The sequence below is a fragment of the Dermochelys coriacea genome, chromosome 2 (genome assembly GCF_009764565.3).
Source record: "Dermochelys coriacea isolate rDerCor1 chromosome 2, rDerCor1.pri.v4, whole genome shotgun sequence".
Taxonomy (NCBI): Eukaryota; Metazoa; Chordata; order Testudines; family Dermochelyidae; genus Dermochelys; species Dermochelys coriacea.
Window position 1 is genome coordinate 232522430 of NC_050069.1, and position 14596 is coordinate 232537025.

At 39.7% G+C, this 14596-nt stretch overlaps 1 protein-coding gene across 1 annotated transcript in view; it reads left to right on the forward strand.

The window, feature by feature from the left end:
- Positions 1-14596, forward strand: part of MALRD1 (MAM and LDL receptor class A domain containing 1) — a 481748-nt gene that overhangs the window by 249892 nt on the left and 217260 nt on the right. Inside the window, 3 exon segments of the mRNA XM_043509412.1 lie at positions 2486-2596; positions 5437-5650; positions 13668-13915. Coding sequence (XP_043365347.1) covers positions 2486-2596; positions 5437-5650; positions 13668-13915 — 573 coding nt within the window.

The window sequence follows — 14596 nt, forward strand, 5'->3', positions numbered from 1 at the left end:
TCTACTGATCCCATAGAAAAGAAAATTCAGCCTGGAGCAGAATTATTTTTTCTGTATTACCCGCTTTGCAGGGGAATTCCCATCTATGCAATGAATGAATGAATGCCAGGATGCAGAGGGGTGGGCAGCATTGCAGCTGTGGAGGCACAGCGCCACTGTGAAGATTAAATCTGATCCAAAGCCAATTGAAGTCCATGGCAACACTCCAGTTGACATCAGTGGGTGCAGGATAAGCCCTGTGGCCCTTGCTTCTTATTTATCTTCCAAGAACCACACGGATCCCAGGGGATCAACAGAGTTTTGAGGCAGGTCCGCAGACATTTTTGCCAGCGGTGGGGAAAAATCCTTTCTTCCCCCACTCCACACGCACAGTGTTACTATGTGAAGGAATCTCTGTAAGAACAAACTCAGTTTTCTTCCTTGAACTCCCCATCCATGGTTCTTGGGCTGCCACCCAATCCTCTGTTAAGGAGGTAGGCCTTGTGTCTTCTGTTCTGTAGTCCTCAGCCATTATAAGGGAAATCATGGGGCTTCTAAGACTTTTCTACCTGTAACTGAGCTATTTTTCTTTTGTGGAAAGGTTAGAAAAAGAGAAAAGTCATGAATGGGTTATGTTGTGTGAATTTTAAACCATGCCACTAAAACCACTGTCAAAATTCAGGCAAATAAAACTACAGAATAATAACAATTGACACTGAGGTGAAGTGATATTAATTTGTTGCTCTATCATCCTCTCTGAGCTAGTATAACCTGAGTATATATTTATTAAGTACTTCTGTCATACTATTCCTTCCCAGGGCTCTCTATATCTCTTAAGATTGAGTCTTTTCAAAGATTAGAAATTTCTCACATTTTAAAAAAATAAAATAGTTATGCTTGGATTTTAATCAGTCATAAAATATGCAAATTTAAGAAAAAAATCGGAAACATCCAAGTCAAATGGTGCTTTTTTAGAAGATCATAGTTATTCTCATGATAGATAACAATGAAAACATGTAGATGTATTATAATGTACATTTCTGTTTTCTCCATTATTTTTTCCTATTTCTGTAAGCCATTATTGATGGAGGATATCTGTAGACGCTTTCCTTTCTTGTCACTCCTTATGCTTGAAAAATAATATCCCCATCCTCTGTTTAAAAAAACCCCAAACTTCTGAAACCCCATGTGTTCTGTGAAGTATCTCACCATGCACCACTGTGTCTGTCTTGTGTTTTAATGTATTGCACTCTTCCCTCTTGTGTCTCTAGACTGAAACTTCTTCAGGGCGAGGACCCTGTTATTCATTTGGCACAGCTTACCTGTTGTAGAGCATCACATACACTTCTGGGACTACATAAATTTTCAAAAATGCCAGTTTTTCATTAAAGTGAAAAACGTCTAGGTCATCCTAGATCTCAAAAATAGGATTACACTGTGAGGGGAAGATGATAAATCCTTGAGAGGAGAGGCAGTTCTGGAAACAGGGGATGTGATGTAGTTTTGTCAGTACTGACTGGACAGCTTGACATGCTCCATCTACCTGATATTGTCAGCTCAGTTCAATTCAGATGCTCAAGAAGTCAGAGAGAAGCACATTTAAGAATGCTGGTTTATGTGGAGAAGTGTCTCCCCAGTTCAGCGACTATTCACTGAGGCAAGACATTAGGAGGATATTTTGTGCACCTTCCATTGTCCAAACAGATCAAGTTCTTTGGATTGAGAGGACAAGTTTATTTATAGATAAATGGGATGTTCCCTGTGTAGTTGGGACACCAAAACGCTCCTAAAACTACAATGGAATAATCTAATAGACGTATTTCAGAGTGGTAGCCGTGTTAGTCTGTATCAGCAAAAATAATGAGGAGTCCTTATGGCACCTTAGAGACTAACAAATTTATTTGGGCATAAGCTTTCGTGGCTTATGCCCAAATAAATTTGTTAGTCTCTAAGGTGCCACAAGGCTTAAATATAAAAATAACTATAAATATAAAAAATAACTCCTCGTTATTTTTGCTGATACAGACTAACACGGCTACCACTCTGAAATACGTCTATTAGATTATTCCACTGTAGTTCTAGGAGTGTTTTGGTGTCCCAACTACACAAGGAACATCCCATTTATCTATAAATAAACTTGTCCTCCCATATGAACGCTTAAACCTTTTATTACTCTTGCCATCAAGATTATTTTCTTTATTGCATTCATGGGTCCTGAACTTATTGGCTGCTGAGCATCTCTTGTTTGGGGCTGAGTGCTCTCCACTCCTATTCAAGTCAATGGCAACAAAAAGCACTGAGCTCAGCATGCACACAGGACCTGCTCGGAGCCTGTAGCATCAGGCTTACAGACTAGTAGATCACAATCATGATTATTTTCCACTGATTATTTTAAAGTGTGGGATAGGGGTTAATTTAAGGGCAAACTCTGACTGAAATGACTATATTTATATTAATGAGTTGAGAAAGATTTGATGTGACCTGGAATTCACAATTTCTCTTCCAGGTACTCAGTAAAATTGGTGATGTAACGTCTGTCCTTTGGGTTCAAAGTGGCTACCAAGGTGCTCAGTGGAACAGAGCAGAAGTGTTCTTAGGAATTCGCTCTGATTTTCAGGTTTGTGCTTCTATTTCATATGTCCCCCATTAAGTCAATTCTAGATTACATTTTAGCTTAATCATTCCCATTTTCACCCTACACACTTTGTAGCTCTTCAATTTACGTTGGTCTTCTGAATATTAAGAACAAAATCCTCTCCCGGGTCCCCAGACCAAGTATCTCAGCAGGACACTAGTGAAATCTATGAGGGAGGGAAGAGAGGTAACCCAGCCCCTGGAACATTTCCATCACTGCTACTCCAGCCTACTGAGCAGAGGCCCTAATGGCATGATAACCCCCAGCATACCCTTTCTAAGGTAGCTGTAGCTTCCATGTAGCTGCAGAACTTCTCCTAGCCTGAATCCCACTTTTGTGAAAGCTTCCCCAAATTCTTTGTCAGGTGGGGCACTGCCAGGGTTGGGGATAGGGTCCTAGGTCCCACCCCTGTCTCTCGACACAAACACACACACACCCTCCCTCGTAGGGGTCAGTGTCAAGCACCATACTTAACAATTGAACAACAATTTTAGCTAAACCAGACAAAGCCAGAAGTAGACACACCATAGGATCTCTGGCAGGTGTTATACAGACTCCCTTGCCCTAATACAGCATACAACACATTCCCACCCCCAAATCCTAGTGCTACACCCACCGACTCCTGTGTCCCACAGCAATGCCCATCCCCCTTGGGTCAGTCCAACGTATCCATGCATTCTGATACTGGCCTGGGTTGTGATCTCAAGCTGATGGGTTCTGCTGTGTGGTCTCAGGTACCTTTTTAGCTCCAGTCTATGGATCTGTGTCTCTTCCCCAGCTCAGCACTGCTGCTCTTTAGCTCTTTCTTTGTTCTCTGTGCAAACCTTCCTTGGCTTGTCCCATGCCCCTATCTGTTCTTTGGCTGAAACCCTCCCAGGGTGTCCTTGTTTTGGAGTGGCACCTCCCCACCAGCCAATCAGGTTTTCACAGAGTAGTAGGGAGGGGAGAAAGGAAGGGAAGGTTGGATTTGGATGTGGAGCTCAGAGGGGTGGAGAGTAGGATGAGGAGCTGTGAGGTGGGAAGAGATGGGACAGGCGGAAGGGTTTGGGAGGTACATGGACAGAAGGGTCTGGGCCCATTTGTCAGGTGGGAGTTATCAGGGTTAGGTAAGGGGTCCCTGCTCCCAGCCACACACCTCTGCACAAACACCAACACTCTCTTCTTGAGGGTCAGTATTAACCCCTGGAACAAGCACCACTCTTAACAGGAGAACTACAGTTTTATCTAACCAAGGTAAAGCCAGGAGTAGACTTGGGTCAGAATTCTAGCAGGGGTTTACATACTCCCTTGCTCTTGATACACAATAAAAGCATAAGAACAGCCATACTGGGTGAGAACAATTGTCCATCCAGCCCCGTATCCTGTCTTCCAACAGTGGACAATGCCAGATGCTTCAGAGGTAATGAACAGAACAGGTAATCATCATGTGATCCATCCCATGTTCTCCATTCCCAGCTTCTGGCAAACAGAGGCTAGGGACACCATCCCTGCCCATCCTGGCTAATAGCCATTGATGGAACTATCCTCCATGAATTTATCTAGTTCTTTTTTGAACCCTGTTATATTCCTGGACTTTACAACATCCTCTGGCAAAGAGTTCCACAGGTTGACTGTGCTTTGTGTGAAGAAATACTTCCTTTTGTTTTAATCCTGCTGCATATTAATACACAGTACATAAATCCTCCTACACCTGGCTAGGCACACATAGACTCTTTGCTCCATGTCAGTGCAACCCTCTGCCCCACCATAACCCGTTGGGTCCGTCCAACCTATCTGAATACTCTGATGCTGGTGTGCGCTGTGAGCTCAAACAGGCGGGTCTTGCTTTGTGGTCTCAGCTGTCCTGTCCGCTCCAGGCTGTGTGTCTGTAAAATTACCCTTTTTGCAAGCATCAGTGCAGCAGCAGCAGGCTTTCCTCCAAGCACCTCTGAGTTCAGACTCCGCACCCTTGCACTCTGGTGTCTCTACCTCCACTCAGTGCTTCTGCCACTGCAAGCACTACTCTTTCTTTGTTGTCTCTCCAAATCTTCCTGGGTTTGTCCCCCATCTGATCGTTAGCTCAAACTCTCCCTGGTGGTCCATACTTCATCCTATGACCTCGTTTTGGAGTTGCGCTCCTCAGCCAGTCAGGTTTGTGCAGAATAGTGGGGAGAGCGAAAGGGTGGGAAAAAAAGGAAGGGGAAGAGGGTCACTCTACCCAATCCCATCCCTGTCTTTCCCTTGTGTAACAGAACTCTGCTGATTCCACTCCAGAAGGGTCTTCTGTACTCATGGAAGGATTTTGTCCCAAGTGATGTTAATTAATATCTGTGCAGCACTTTTGCAGATATAGCACCATATCATATAAATGGTAAACATAAGCATCCCTGCATTTGGGTTGTGACTGATTCTTATTCATATGTTTATTTAAATATCTGCCTAAAACATCTGATTTTACACTCTTCAGAATACAAAAAAAAAACCTTCAACACAATTGAAGTCACTGAGAAGTTTGCCACTGATTTCAAGGGGAATAGGATCAGCCCCTTGCTTTCTAACTATACACTTAATGTATTTTTCTTTTTTGCCCTTTGTTATTGTAGGATTGTGGCTCCTCCAATAGCTACAACATCAACCTTTGAGGCATAAACCAGCACTGATTCATGTTTATGCAGCTTATATTTACATCAGTAAGAACTGAGAGCAATATCTAGTACTAAACATTTAGAAGACTTGGGCAACTTGCAGGAAGCATAGATACATCATGTTTTGTGTACCACACCTGGCATGTTTCAAGCTTTTATATTTCCCTTCAAGATTTCACTGAAATTTCTCTTTGTTAGATTATTTTCAGGGCAAAACGTGGTGTCAGTTATGTGGGAGATGTGGCAGTGGATGATATTTCCTTTGAAGATTGTTCCCCTTTGCTGATCCCAGACAGACCCTGCACTTCTGAAGAATTCACATGTGCCAATAAGTATTGCATCCCAAAGGATAATCTGTGTGATTTTGTGAATGACTGCGCTGATAACTCAGATGAGAACCCTAACATTTGCAGTAAGTATGGTAGTTCCTTACTCTAATTATCAGAAGTAACTGTGCCTGCTGTGAATTGTCAATGCAGCAACACTATTGACAGTTCATCAACTAATTGCAGTTAATAATGTAAGTATATTCCTTGGGTCGGTGGGTTTTTTCTCTGTTTAATTTGAAAGCATGTCTTGCAAAATAAAATTTGCTGCTCACGAATTTTTCCCGTCATAAATTAATTGAGAGAACAACTCTGCCTTTTAAAACAGAACCAAATCATTGATTTCCACATGAAAAAATAAAAGCGAAAAACATGTCAAGCAAAATACATCTGGGATCTTAGGAACCTTGCTTACTTTGATGTTTCAGGAATTGCCAAGTATCTTAGCTCTTTCATGAATACCAGACAACTTTAGTTTTGCAGCAGAAATCAACAAACAGTATCTTCAGTCTGGAATTCAAAAACAGCACTTCATATCAATAGTGTACTTCTCTAGAGGATTGGATCACACTATACTCTATTTCAGTATTGCTGGCAGCCTCTTTTGTCAATAAAATCTTGGTAAATTCTCATTCAGGCAAATCTGCATTGTTTGGTACACTACAACCATCTGTTTCTGTAAATGTTATGAATACAGCTCATCAAAAATTAGATGATGACAAAGAAGGGATCATTCAGTAAACACCAGGTCAGATTCTCAGTTAGAGGAAATCAGTGTAATGCCATTTAAAATCATTTGAGCTGTGCAGATTTATATCAGCTGAAGACTTGACCCATTGTTTCTGGTTTCTGCACTGACAAACATTTTCCTTGGTTTCCATGAATGGTGATATCAGCGTAGACATACTGGGACTGATTCTGATTTCACATGGCTGTAAACAAGGAGTAGAGCAGATAGAAATTAAAATGTTCAATCTCGTGGAAAATTCTAAATTTCACATTTGTTTTCATTCTGAATTCAGATAAGTCAAAATATCAATATTGTAGAATGGAAAGTTCTAAAATATTTTGTTTCAGAACAAACAATATTTTGGTTTGCAAATGTCACTTAATTTCAATATTTTCAATTGAAATTAAATGTTTCAACATTCCCAAATTGAAATGTTTTGTTTAATCTTTTGAACCAAATCAAAGCATTTGTTACAACTTAATTACACATTGAACTGCTGCAGTGCCTCCTGGTGGTTATAGTTCGGTGCCTCATGTCCTCATTCTTTGTATGGGTCAGGCTCCCCTGTGAGACTGCATTTTCCATGATGCACTATGGTAGTTCAGCCAGAGGGGAAACAGTGGTTCATCATGGGAAAAGTGATCCAGGTAGGGAGCCCATTCCATAGAGGAGAGTGGGGACATGAGGCACCTGAGCTACAACTCCCATGAGGCACCATGGCAATGCAGGCAGACCCAGGTTAATTCTGAACTGATCAAAAACAAAACACTTCAATTCAGTTTGAAAAAAATTAAATGGTTAGATTTTGGTTGACCCAACCTGAAATTAAGTATTTTGTTTTGATTTTCCTGACAGAAAAGTTGAAACATTTTGGCAAAATTGAAATATTCCCGCAGAAAATTTCTTTTGTGGAAAGCACATTGTCTGTCAAAACAAACAGATCCTAGATACTTGGGTGGAACGTTCCTAGTTTACTCTAAAAAGGAGGAATTCCAATAAAGTCACTGTGTGTAAACACTAGAATGGCCCAAATTGAGAGAGCAGGGCCAGAATTAGCCCTAAAGTTTCTATAGCAGTGTTCATTAGACATATTCCCATATGCCCAATTTCATGCAACTGTTAAATATATAGAGCAAGCTTGTGATCCCATTCCATTGGTTTAGTAACACCTTATTCAAGAGACATTCAATAAGAGTCTCGGAGTCTGACCCCCAATAGTATCACCATAAAACACAGACTTGGCAAAATGGTCAGCTTAACTTAGCTTTACATTTCCTTGTCATTGTACTTTGCAACATTTATGTTGCCTGAACAATGTATGTGGTGTTTTGTTTTTTCTTAATGTTTTTTTTCTTGCATTTAATAGGTACTAGTGTTTCCTTCCATTTTCTGATACTTTTCCAATGCAAAAATTAGAGAACAGCTAACTATAATTTGCCAACAAGAAAACAATGGATAGAAATGTCTCCTGTGTGTTCCCCTGAGGGCATTATTTCTGTAACATATCCTAATGTAACTTGCTCTGGTAACAGCGGGTCCTAGCCTCCTTTTCACATCCTCTTCTCTTCACAGCACTAAATGTTAACAGATGAAATTCTTAGAGATTGGAGCTAGAATCTGGAGACTTCAGTTGTTTTTCATGAAATCATCTTTAAAAAATGCTTTTAAAAATACATAAACTGCAGCCACCTCGCTCATTAAAATCTTGGTCACTAAAGTGAACAGCAGATGTGTGCATCATAGTTTAATTTTCCTTTGAACTAACTGAAGGACCATGTAGTCAAATCTAATCTGCAGCATGCAATAAATAGTTGATCAGCTCGCTTCTGCTCTCAATAAATTTCTGTGACTCCATAACTTTTAATAGTCACTTCTTATATTTTAAAATTTGGTTACCAGATCAAAGACATAAGCTTACCAGCTACAGGTTAATCAGTACTGCACAAATAGGATGAGACAATATCTAAAAATATTTATTGAAGAAAGCATTCACCTTTGTGAATACGGTGAAAAATCTGTTGAAGTGGCATATAAAAGTTGTGGCTTGTGTCCCGAGTCTTTATCTTAGCTTGGATGATGATGATAAATAAAGATTAGATTGTTTTTTCAAGGCAAATTTCCCAAAAGAAAAGAACAGAAAAGGTGTACCTATATTTCTAATTCTGTGTACTCATTTAAACAGTACAAAATAAGTCTCCATTTTCATTTTAGAGACACAAATATAAATCAAACCCTAATATTGCTGACTGCTCAAATTTACAGTCTAATAGGTTTTTGTTTGGGGGAAAAATTGGCAGTGAATTTGATAGTAGTGAAAGTGGGGCCTTTATAGCTTGGGTTTGAGCCTACACATAAGGGATATAAGGTAGGCAGATACTATACAGTCTTCCCCACAAACTTGTCTCTGTGAATGTTAGTTAACATGATTTCCTGTGCAATCCCAGTTTCGACTCACAATGGAAACTGCCAAGCATGGTAGATTAGTGGTTTTGTGCTGAAGAAAAGTATCCACTAGGCTATATGCTGAGATCACAAAACTCATTTTGACTCATTCTTTCAGATCACCAGAAGTATCAGATTAGTACACGCTTATGCACTCTGCAATTTATCCTCAAGATTTCACATCTCTCAGTTCATGGTGAAACTCTTGTTCTGTGTAAACCGGATTTAGGTGGTCATTCAGTAATACTTGGGACTGATGGTTTTGGATTGGCTGTTGATGTGGCTTGGCAGAAGAAAATTCTCATAAATATGAAACATAAACTTAAGTAAAAAGAAAAGCAATCCAGATATTTGACTTTGATATTGCTTTTTCTGTAAATATTTATGGTTACAAAATATGTTGGTGCCCATTACCATTACAAGACTTAGTTTTATGGTATGCATATCCTATTCAAACTTTCTCATGGACAATAACGGGTTTTCTTTTCATGTCATAATCCAGGCTTGACCTAAGGATGACCTTTCTTCAACTGTGAGCTTTTTTCCAGTTTTATGTCATGGTAAAGTCTATCCTAATTTACCCCAGAAAAGTACTGTTTCCATTTTTTTTTTCATTCTGTAATCTGCCTCATAACAGAGAGCCATTAAAGGATACCGCCCTCCCCAGCCCACCCCCAATTGTTTGTCACAATTGTTCATTCTGTGGAGCCACCAGAGAAGGATCCCTTCACCAAATGCTAAACTGCAAATGACTGTTTGAAAACGACTGCCCCAGAAGTCTTAGGTCTGTGCTGGCTTCTGTGGAGTCCTTAGAGGAGGAAAATCTGCAGGGTTCAAATGGAGAAAACCAGAAGTTGATAGTGCTTGCCAAGGATGGGAGTGGGGGCAGGAAGCCTGAAGGGTATGCTGATTCAGCACATCTGTTTAGTAGCTTTCAGTGATGGGCTTTTATGGATCCCTGGTGTTCTGGGCCAAGGTGCTCGAAGCACCACAGGCCTGACAGGAGTACTCTGAGAAAAACGAGGCTTACACACAGCTGTGAGTTACTGGCTTTACTGAAGGTTAGTGACCCACCCGCAACGGGGACTCCAAGCGTTGCAGTCACGAAGGCGGGGAACCCAGCACACCAGAGCTCTGCCTGAGACGGAGTCAAATGAAGGGGCAGACGGTCAGCGTTAATAAGCACTACACAAAAACACCTCATGAATATAGAATTAGGTGCTTCTTAAAGGGGGGCTTTCTACTACCTGGCGAAGGGCCATGCAAAGCAGCTATGTCCTTTAAGAACATATCCTGCAATAACACAGCAGCTGTGTCCTTCAAGAACTATCTCCTACAATAACAAAGCAACTATCTATGTCCCACAGTAACCTCTTGGCTCGAGAAAGCGAAAGTTCCCTAGCTAGGGCGTAACAAAGTCTTCCGCAGTCCCTTACACTTGGCCATAACTCTAGATACCACTGCCTCCCCTGAATGCAGAGAGCCAGGCTGCTACAGAAATTTGTGATTTTACACCTTTCTGCTCCAGACTGAGGGAATCTGGCCCATAATCTCTGCAAAATCCATGATGATCCAAAACATTAACAGAGCAATATGGCAAGGCAATACCCACAAAGACAGTTAATGTAACAGTGCTCTAAAAGATGATGCTTCTGAGACACTATTGCTAGTAGTATGTTGTTCAGTATGTGAATCCGTCTTGTGGATAAAAGATTTACTTTTGTACAGAAGTGTGTCTTGTCATAAAGGGAGTTTTTGTTTACGACACTTTACAGAGGATGGATTTTTAACTTTGGATATTTGTGCTGGAAAGCAGATCAGGTACTACAAGTGTTAGTGGGCAGACTAAAGCTACTCTGGGGACAGTCAGCTCTTTCAACTATCTTGGATTTATCCCTGCAGATTGCTGCTGAGAGAATGATCAGGGCACAGCTTTTATCAGGCATCTAATATGATAAGCACTGGTCATTCTATAGCTGATTAAATTTGTCACAGCTATGGTTCTTCAAATAAGGTAATATGTTGGAGTGTATCATCAGTACTGCTTTGTTAGTGTAATTACACAGGAGTATAGTAACCACAGAATGGTATCATCACAGCAGAATATATTGCAGCATTATTACAACAGTGTTAGGAAACTGCAGGCATCTTTATTGTACACTGAGGCTTACTACAGGGGATCTCTGAACCAGCTCTGAATAAGCCGATGTGGAAGTACCTACTGGAAGTGGGCTAAAAGCAGGATACATATTTACTGTATGCAGATACTTCTGAAAGAGACTCAGAAGGGCAACAGCGTTTTTCTGAGCCCAGAGGCTGGATGAGTGCCACTGAAGAGGCACAGCCACCCTCTGACCTGCCTTTGGAGTTGGGTGAAATGAATTCCATTTCTGTTCTCTCCCACAGTGAATTCCCTACCAAATCCTGGTAACTTGGTGTCCCGCTGTGTTTGTAAGAATGAATTTCACCCTAAGTAAACAATACTTACGTCAATTTAGTAAACGAATTGTTAGGGCCCAGATTGCACCTGGCTCTATGTCCAGGAGAGAAATAAAACCCCCACCCCTGTGAAGCCTCCCCACATCTTAGTTCAGGGGATGGGGAGGAGAGCAGGTCTTAGAACCTGGTACCACCCTCCAAACATGAAACATGTGGGTGGAGAGCCCGAGGAAGCAGGTGGAACCTTGGCTATAAGTTTCCTGAGTAAGGGTGCAGTTTTGGGAAGAGAAGATCTGCACATCTTGTCTGCTAAAGAGAGATATTATTGCTCATAAGTAAAATAGTTTTGTGAAAAGGAATATGGCAGTATCACTAAGCAGTTCAACTGTAATCTGAGTTTTTAGTTTTCTACTCCATTTTTACTGGAAGAATGACCCATTTCAAATTGCTTCATTATATATATAAAGGCCCCAAAGCTTTAATTTACATTGAAATGCTGGCAAAACAATCATAGAGCATCAGTTTGCCAACTGAAATTCTCCAAAGCATCTTGCTCATTAATTTTGCCAGCTAACAATATACTTCAGAATTAAGTTTTCATTTCCCCAGTTGTAAGATTGAAATTGTAATTTTTCAGAAATTCTCAGACTAGAAAGGGACATTAGCTTAAAATAGTTTAGCTTTTGCTCTATTTAATTACCTCTTTTGATACAGGTGTTTCATGTAGGTCTTGTGTGGCCAATATAATTTTGATCACATGCATAACATTCCTAATATAAAATAGTTTATTTCTTAATTATTCAACTGTTGTCAAACTGATTAACTAGCTAATTCACTAGCCCTGTTTCATTACTCCAGAAGCAACAGGTTGGCTTTGTCTTTATATCTCTTGGTTCACAGTTCAACATAGAGGTACTTGCTAAAGGGGATTTTACATATAATATGTATAGCATTAGTTGGTGTATTAAATATCAATATAGTTTCAGGTCCCGAGTCAGAAAAACATGCTCCTATATGAAAGGAGCTTGAGCATGTACATAAGTGCTTTACTAAAGAGAGATGGATTTAGCAAGTGTGGGAGTCTTAAAACTCAATGAAATGAACAGGGACAGACATAGTGGCTGCATATGAATTTTGTTGGCCAGTTACTCATAACTCAAAGTTATTATTATGTGTTGAATGACTATGTGCTAATCCTTTTAGCACAACATAGACTTTTTAGTTATTATTCAAATCTACACTATATTCACAAACAAAAATTGTCAAGAAAAACAAATTTTGCTTGAATTTTCATTGATGATTTTTGAATTTTCCTTGCTTCTTTTTCACAGGCAATTACATTTCCAGTAGAAAGAAAAGGAGTACTTGTGGCACCTTAGAGACTAACAAATTTATTAGAGCATAAGCTTTCGTGAGCTACAGCTCACTTCATCGTATGCATCCGATGAAGTGAGCTGTAGCTCACGAAAGCTTATGCTCTAATAAATTTGTTAGTCTCTAAGGTGCCACAAGTACTCCTTTTCTTTTTGCGAATACAGACTAACACGGCTGCTACTCTGAAACCTGTCATTTCCAGTAGAGAAATTTTGGGAGTGTTTGGCCATGTTGTTTTAGTAAAGCCCGTCACTAGGGCTTGAAGAATTGTTGGCCTCTCTCCTGAGACTTCTAAACAAATGGCACTTAAATACAGCTACCTTTTAGATCTTGACCTTTATCAGACCTCTGAAAAGGCTCAGGTTCTGTTTGTACTTTAAGAGAAGGCTTTTGTGAGTTCTTCTTTTGGCAAACCAAATGACCCATCCTGATTTAAGAATTTGGCTTCAAAATATGTTCTTTCCAGCAACAACAAGAAGAATTATTTGAGGCTTAATCCAAACCCTACTGAAGTAAATACAAAAACAACCATTAACTTTAGGGAGCTTTGGTTCAGGTTTGTAATTATCAGCAAATTATAAGAAAATGTAGCTAAAACTCTTAGAATATTGTAATTCTGTCAACATAAATATATATGAGTAGCTGACTTAAAATGTTGACCAATTTGGCACTTTACAAAAATCTAAGTCCTTGAAACTTGTGAAACAACTGTACAGGAAGTATCAAACATGCATTTTATACATATAATATAATCAGACTTTGACAGCTTTATGTATAGACATAAAATAATGTTCAGTTATAAGCATCTCGATTTGCATATTGCCCATTAAAATGTGTGTGTTAATTCTTACTGAGAGCAAATGGTTAGAGAAAATAAGCTAGAATTAAAGGACAGAGGCTGTTTGGTAATCAGAAATCCTTTTAAAATTATCTAATTATCAGCAGTCTTTTTATGATAGTATACCAACCACTTGTCTATTAAAAAGATTCATTAATAAAACAAGTCCATGTTTTTTTCTTTGTGAGGATGTAGATAAATCACTTGTTTGTCTATTTGGTTATAAGCTGGTTCTTTGGATCTACCCATATTTTTACACAGTATATTTTATTTTTCTCAGGTACATCCATGGGGCACTGTGATTTTGAATTTGATCTTTGTGCCTGGAAGCAGGATCAGAATGATGACTTCGATTGGAATTTAAGAACTGGCAGCATCCTGAAATCTGGCCCTGGACCAGCTGCTGATCATACCTTGCAAGGGCCATCTGGTCATTACATCTTCATAAAGAGCTCATTCCCTCAATTGCCAGAGCAGAAGGCCAGGATTTTCAGTCCCAAGCTAAGCAGAAGGAGCAAAAACTGCAAGGTATGTAAAGGCATAATACTGGGAGGTATGAGCTTGATTTGTAGAATGCTTCAAAGTAATAATCAGTAACATGTTTCTTAAAGAAAACTGGAGTGTTCTAAAAACATTATGATCCTGATCCTATGTTGACCTTGAAACCAATTACCAAACAAACATTTTGTTTCTCGAGATGCAGAAGATCAAAGAAGAATGACTTCTGTTGGTAAATTAAGTACTCTGGCAGATTTGGAAGTAGTCAGTAGTAGAAGCAGATATTGTCTATTTAGTGGGTGTCTTAGAAAAAGCTTATGTAACAAAAGCACTGAAAAACCTGCATATATCTGCTTTTTGCTTTAATGGAGAAATTGAATAGAGGTACATTAACAACTGGATACAAGGGAGTGTAACCGGAAATGGATGAATACATGATAAGATTCTTCTCGCTGATCTATCGGAAACTAGGGAAGAGTAAACTTTTATTCATCAAAGTGCTACAGAACATTTTTGTCATTGGTCCCAAAGAGAGCCTGGTAGACATTTGGAAAAAATGGATTGAAAGGCTGTCTATTTTCAGTGCATCATCTGCCTTCTTTGCTAAACTGCTGTTTTGTATCTTCTTAACCCAGTGGCTTAAAACAGATATGCCTGTGGCTCCTGCAGTCACAATACACTAGAAAGGGATTTCTGGAATTTTGGGGGGGG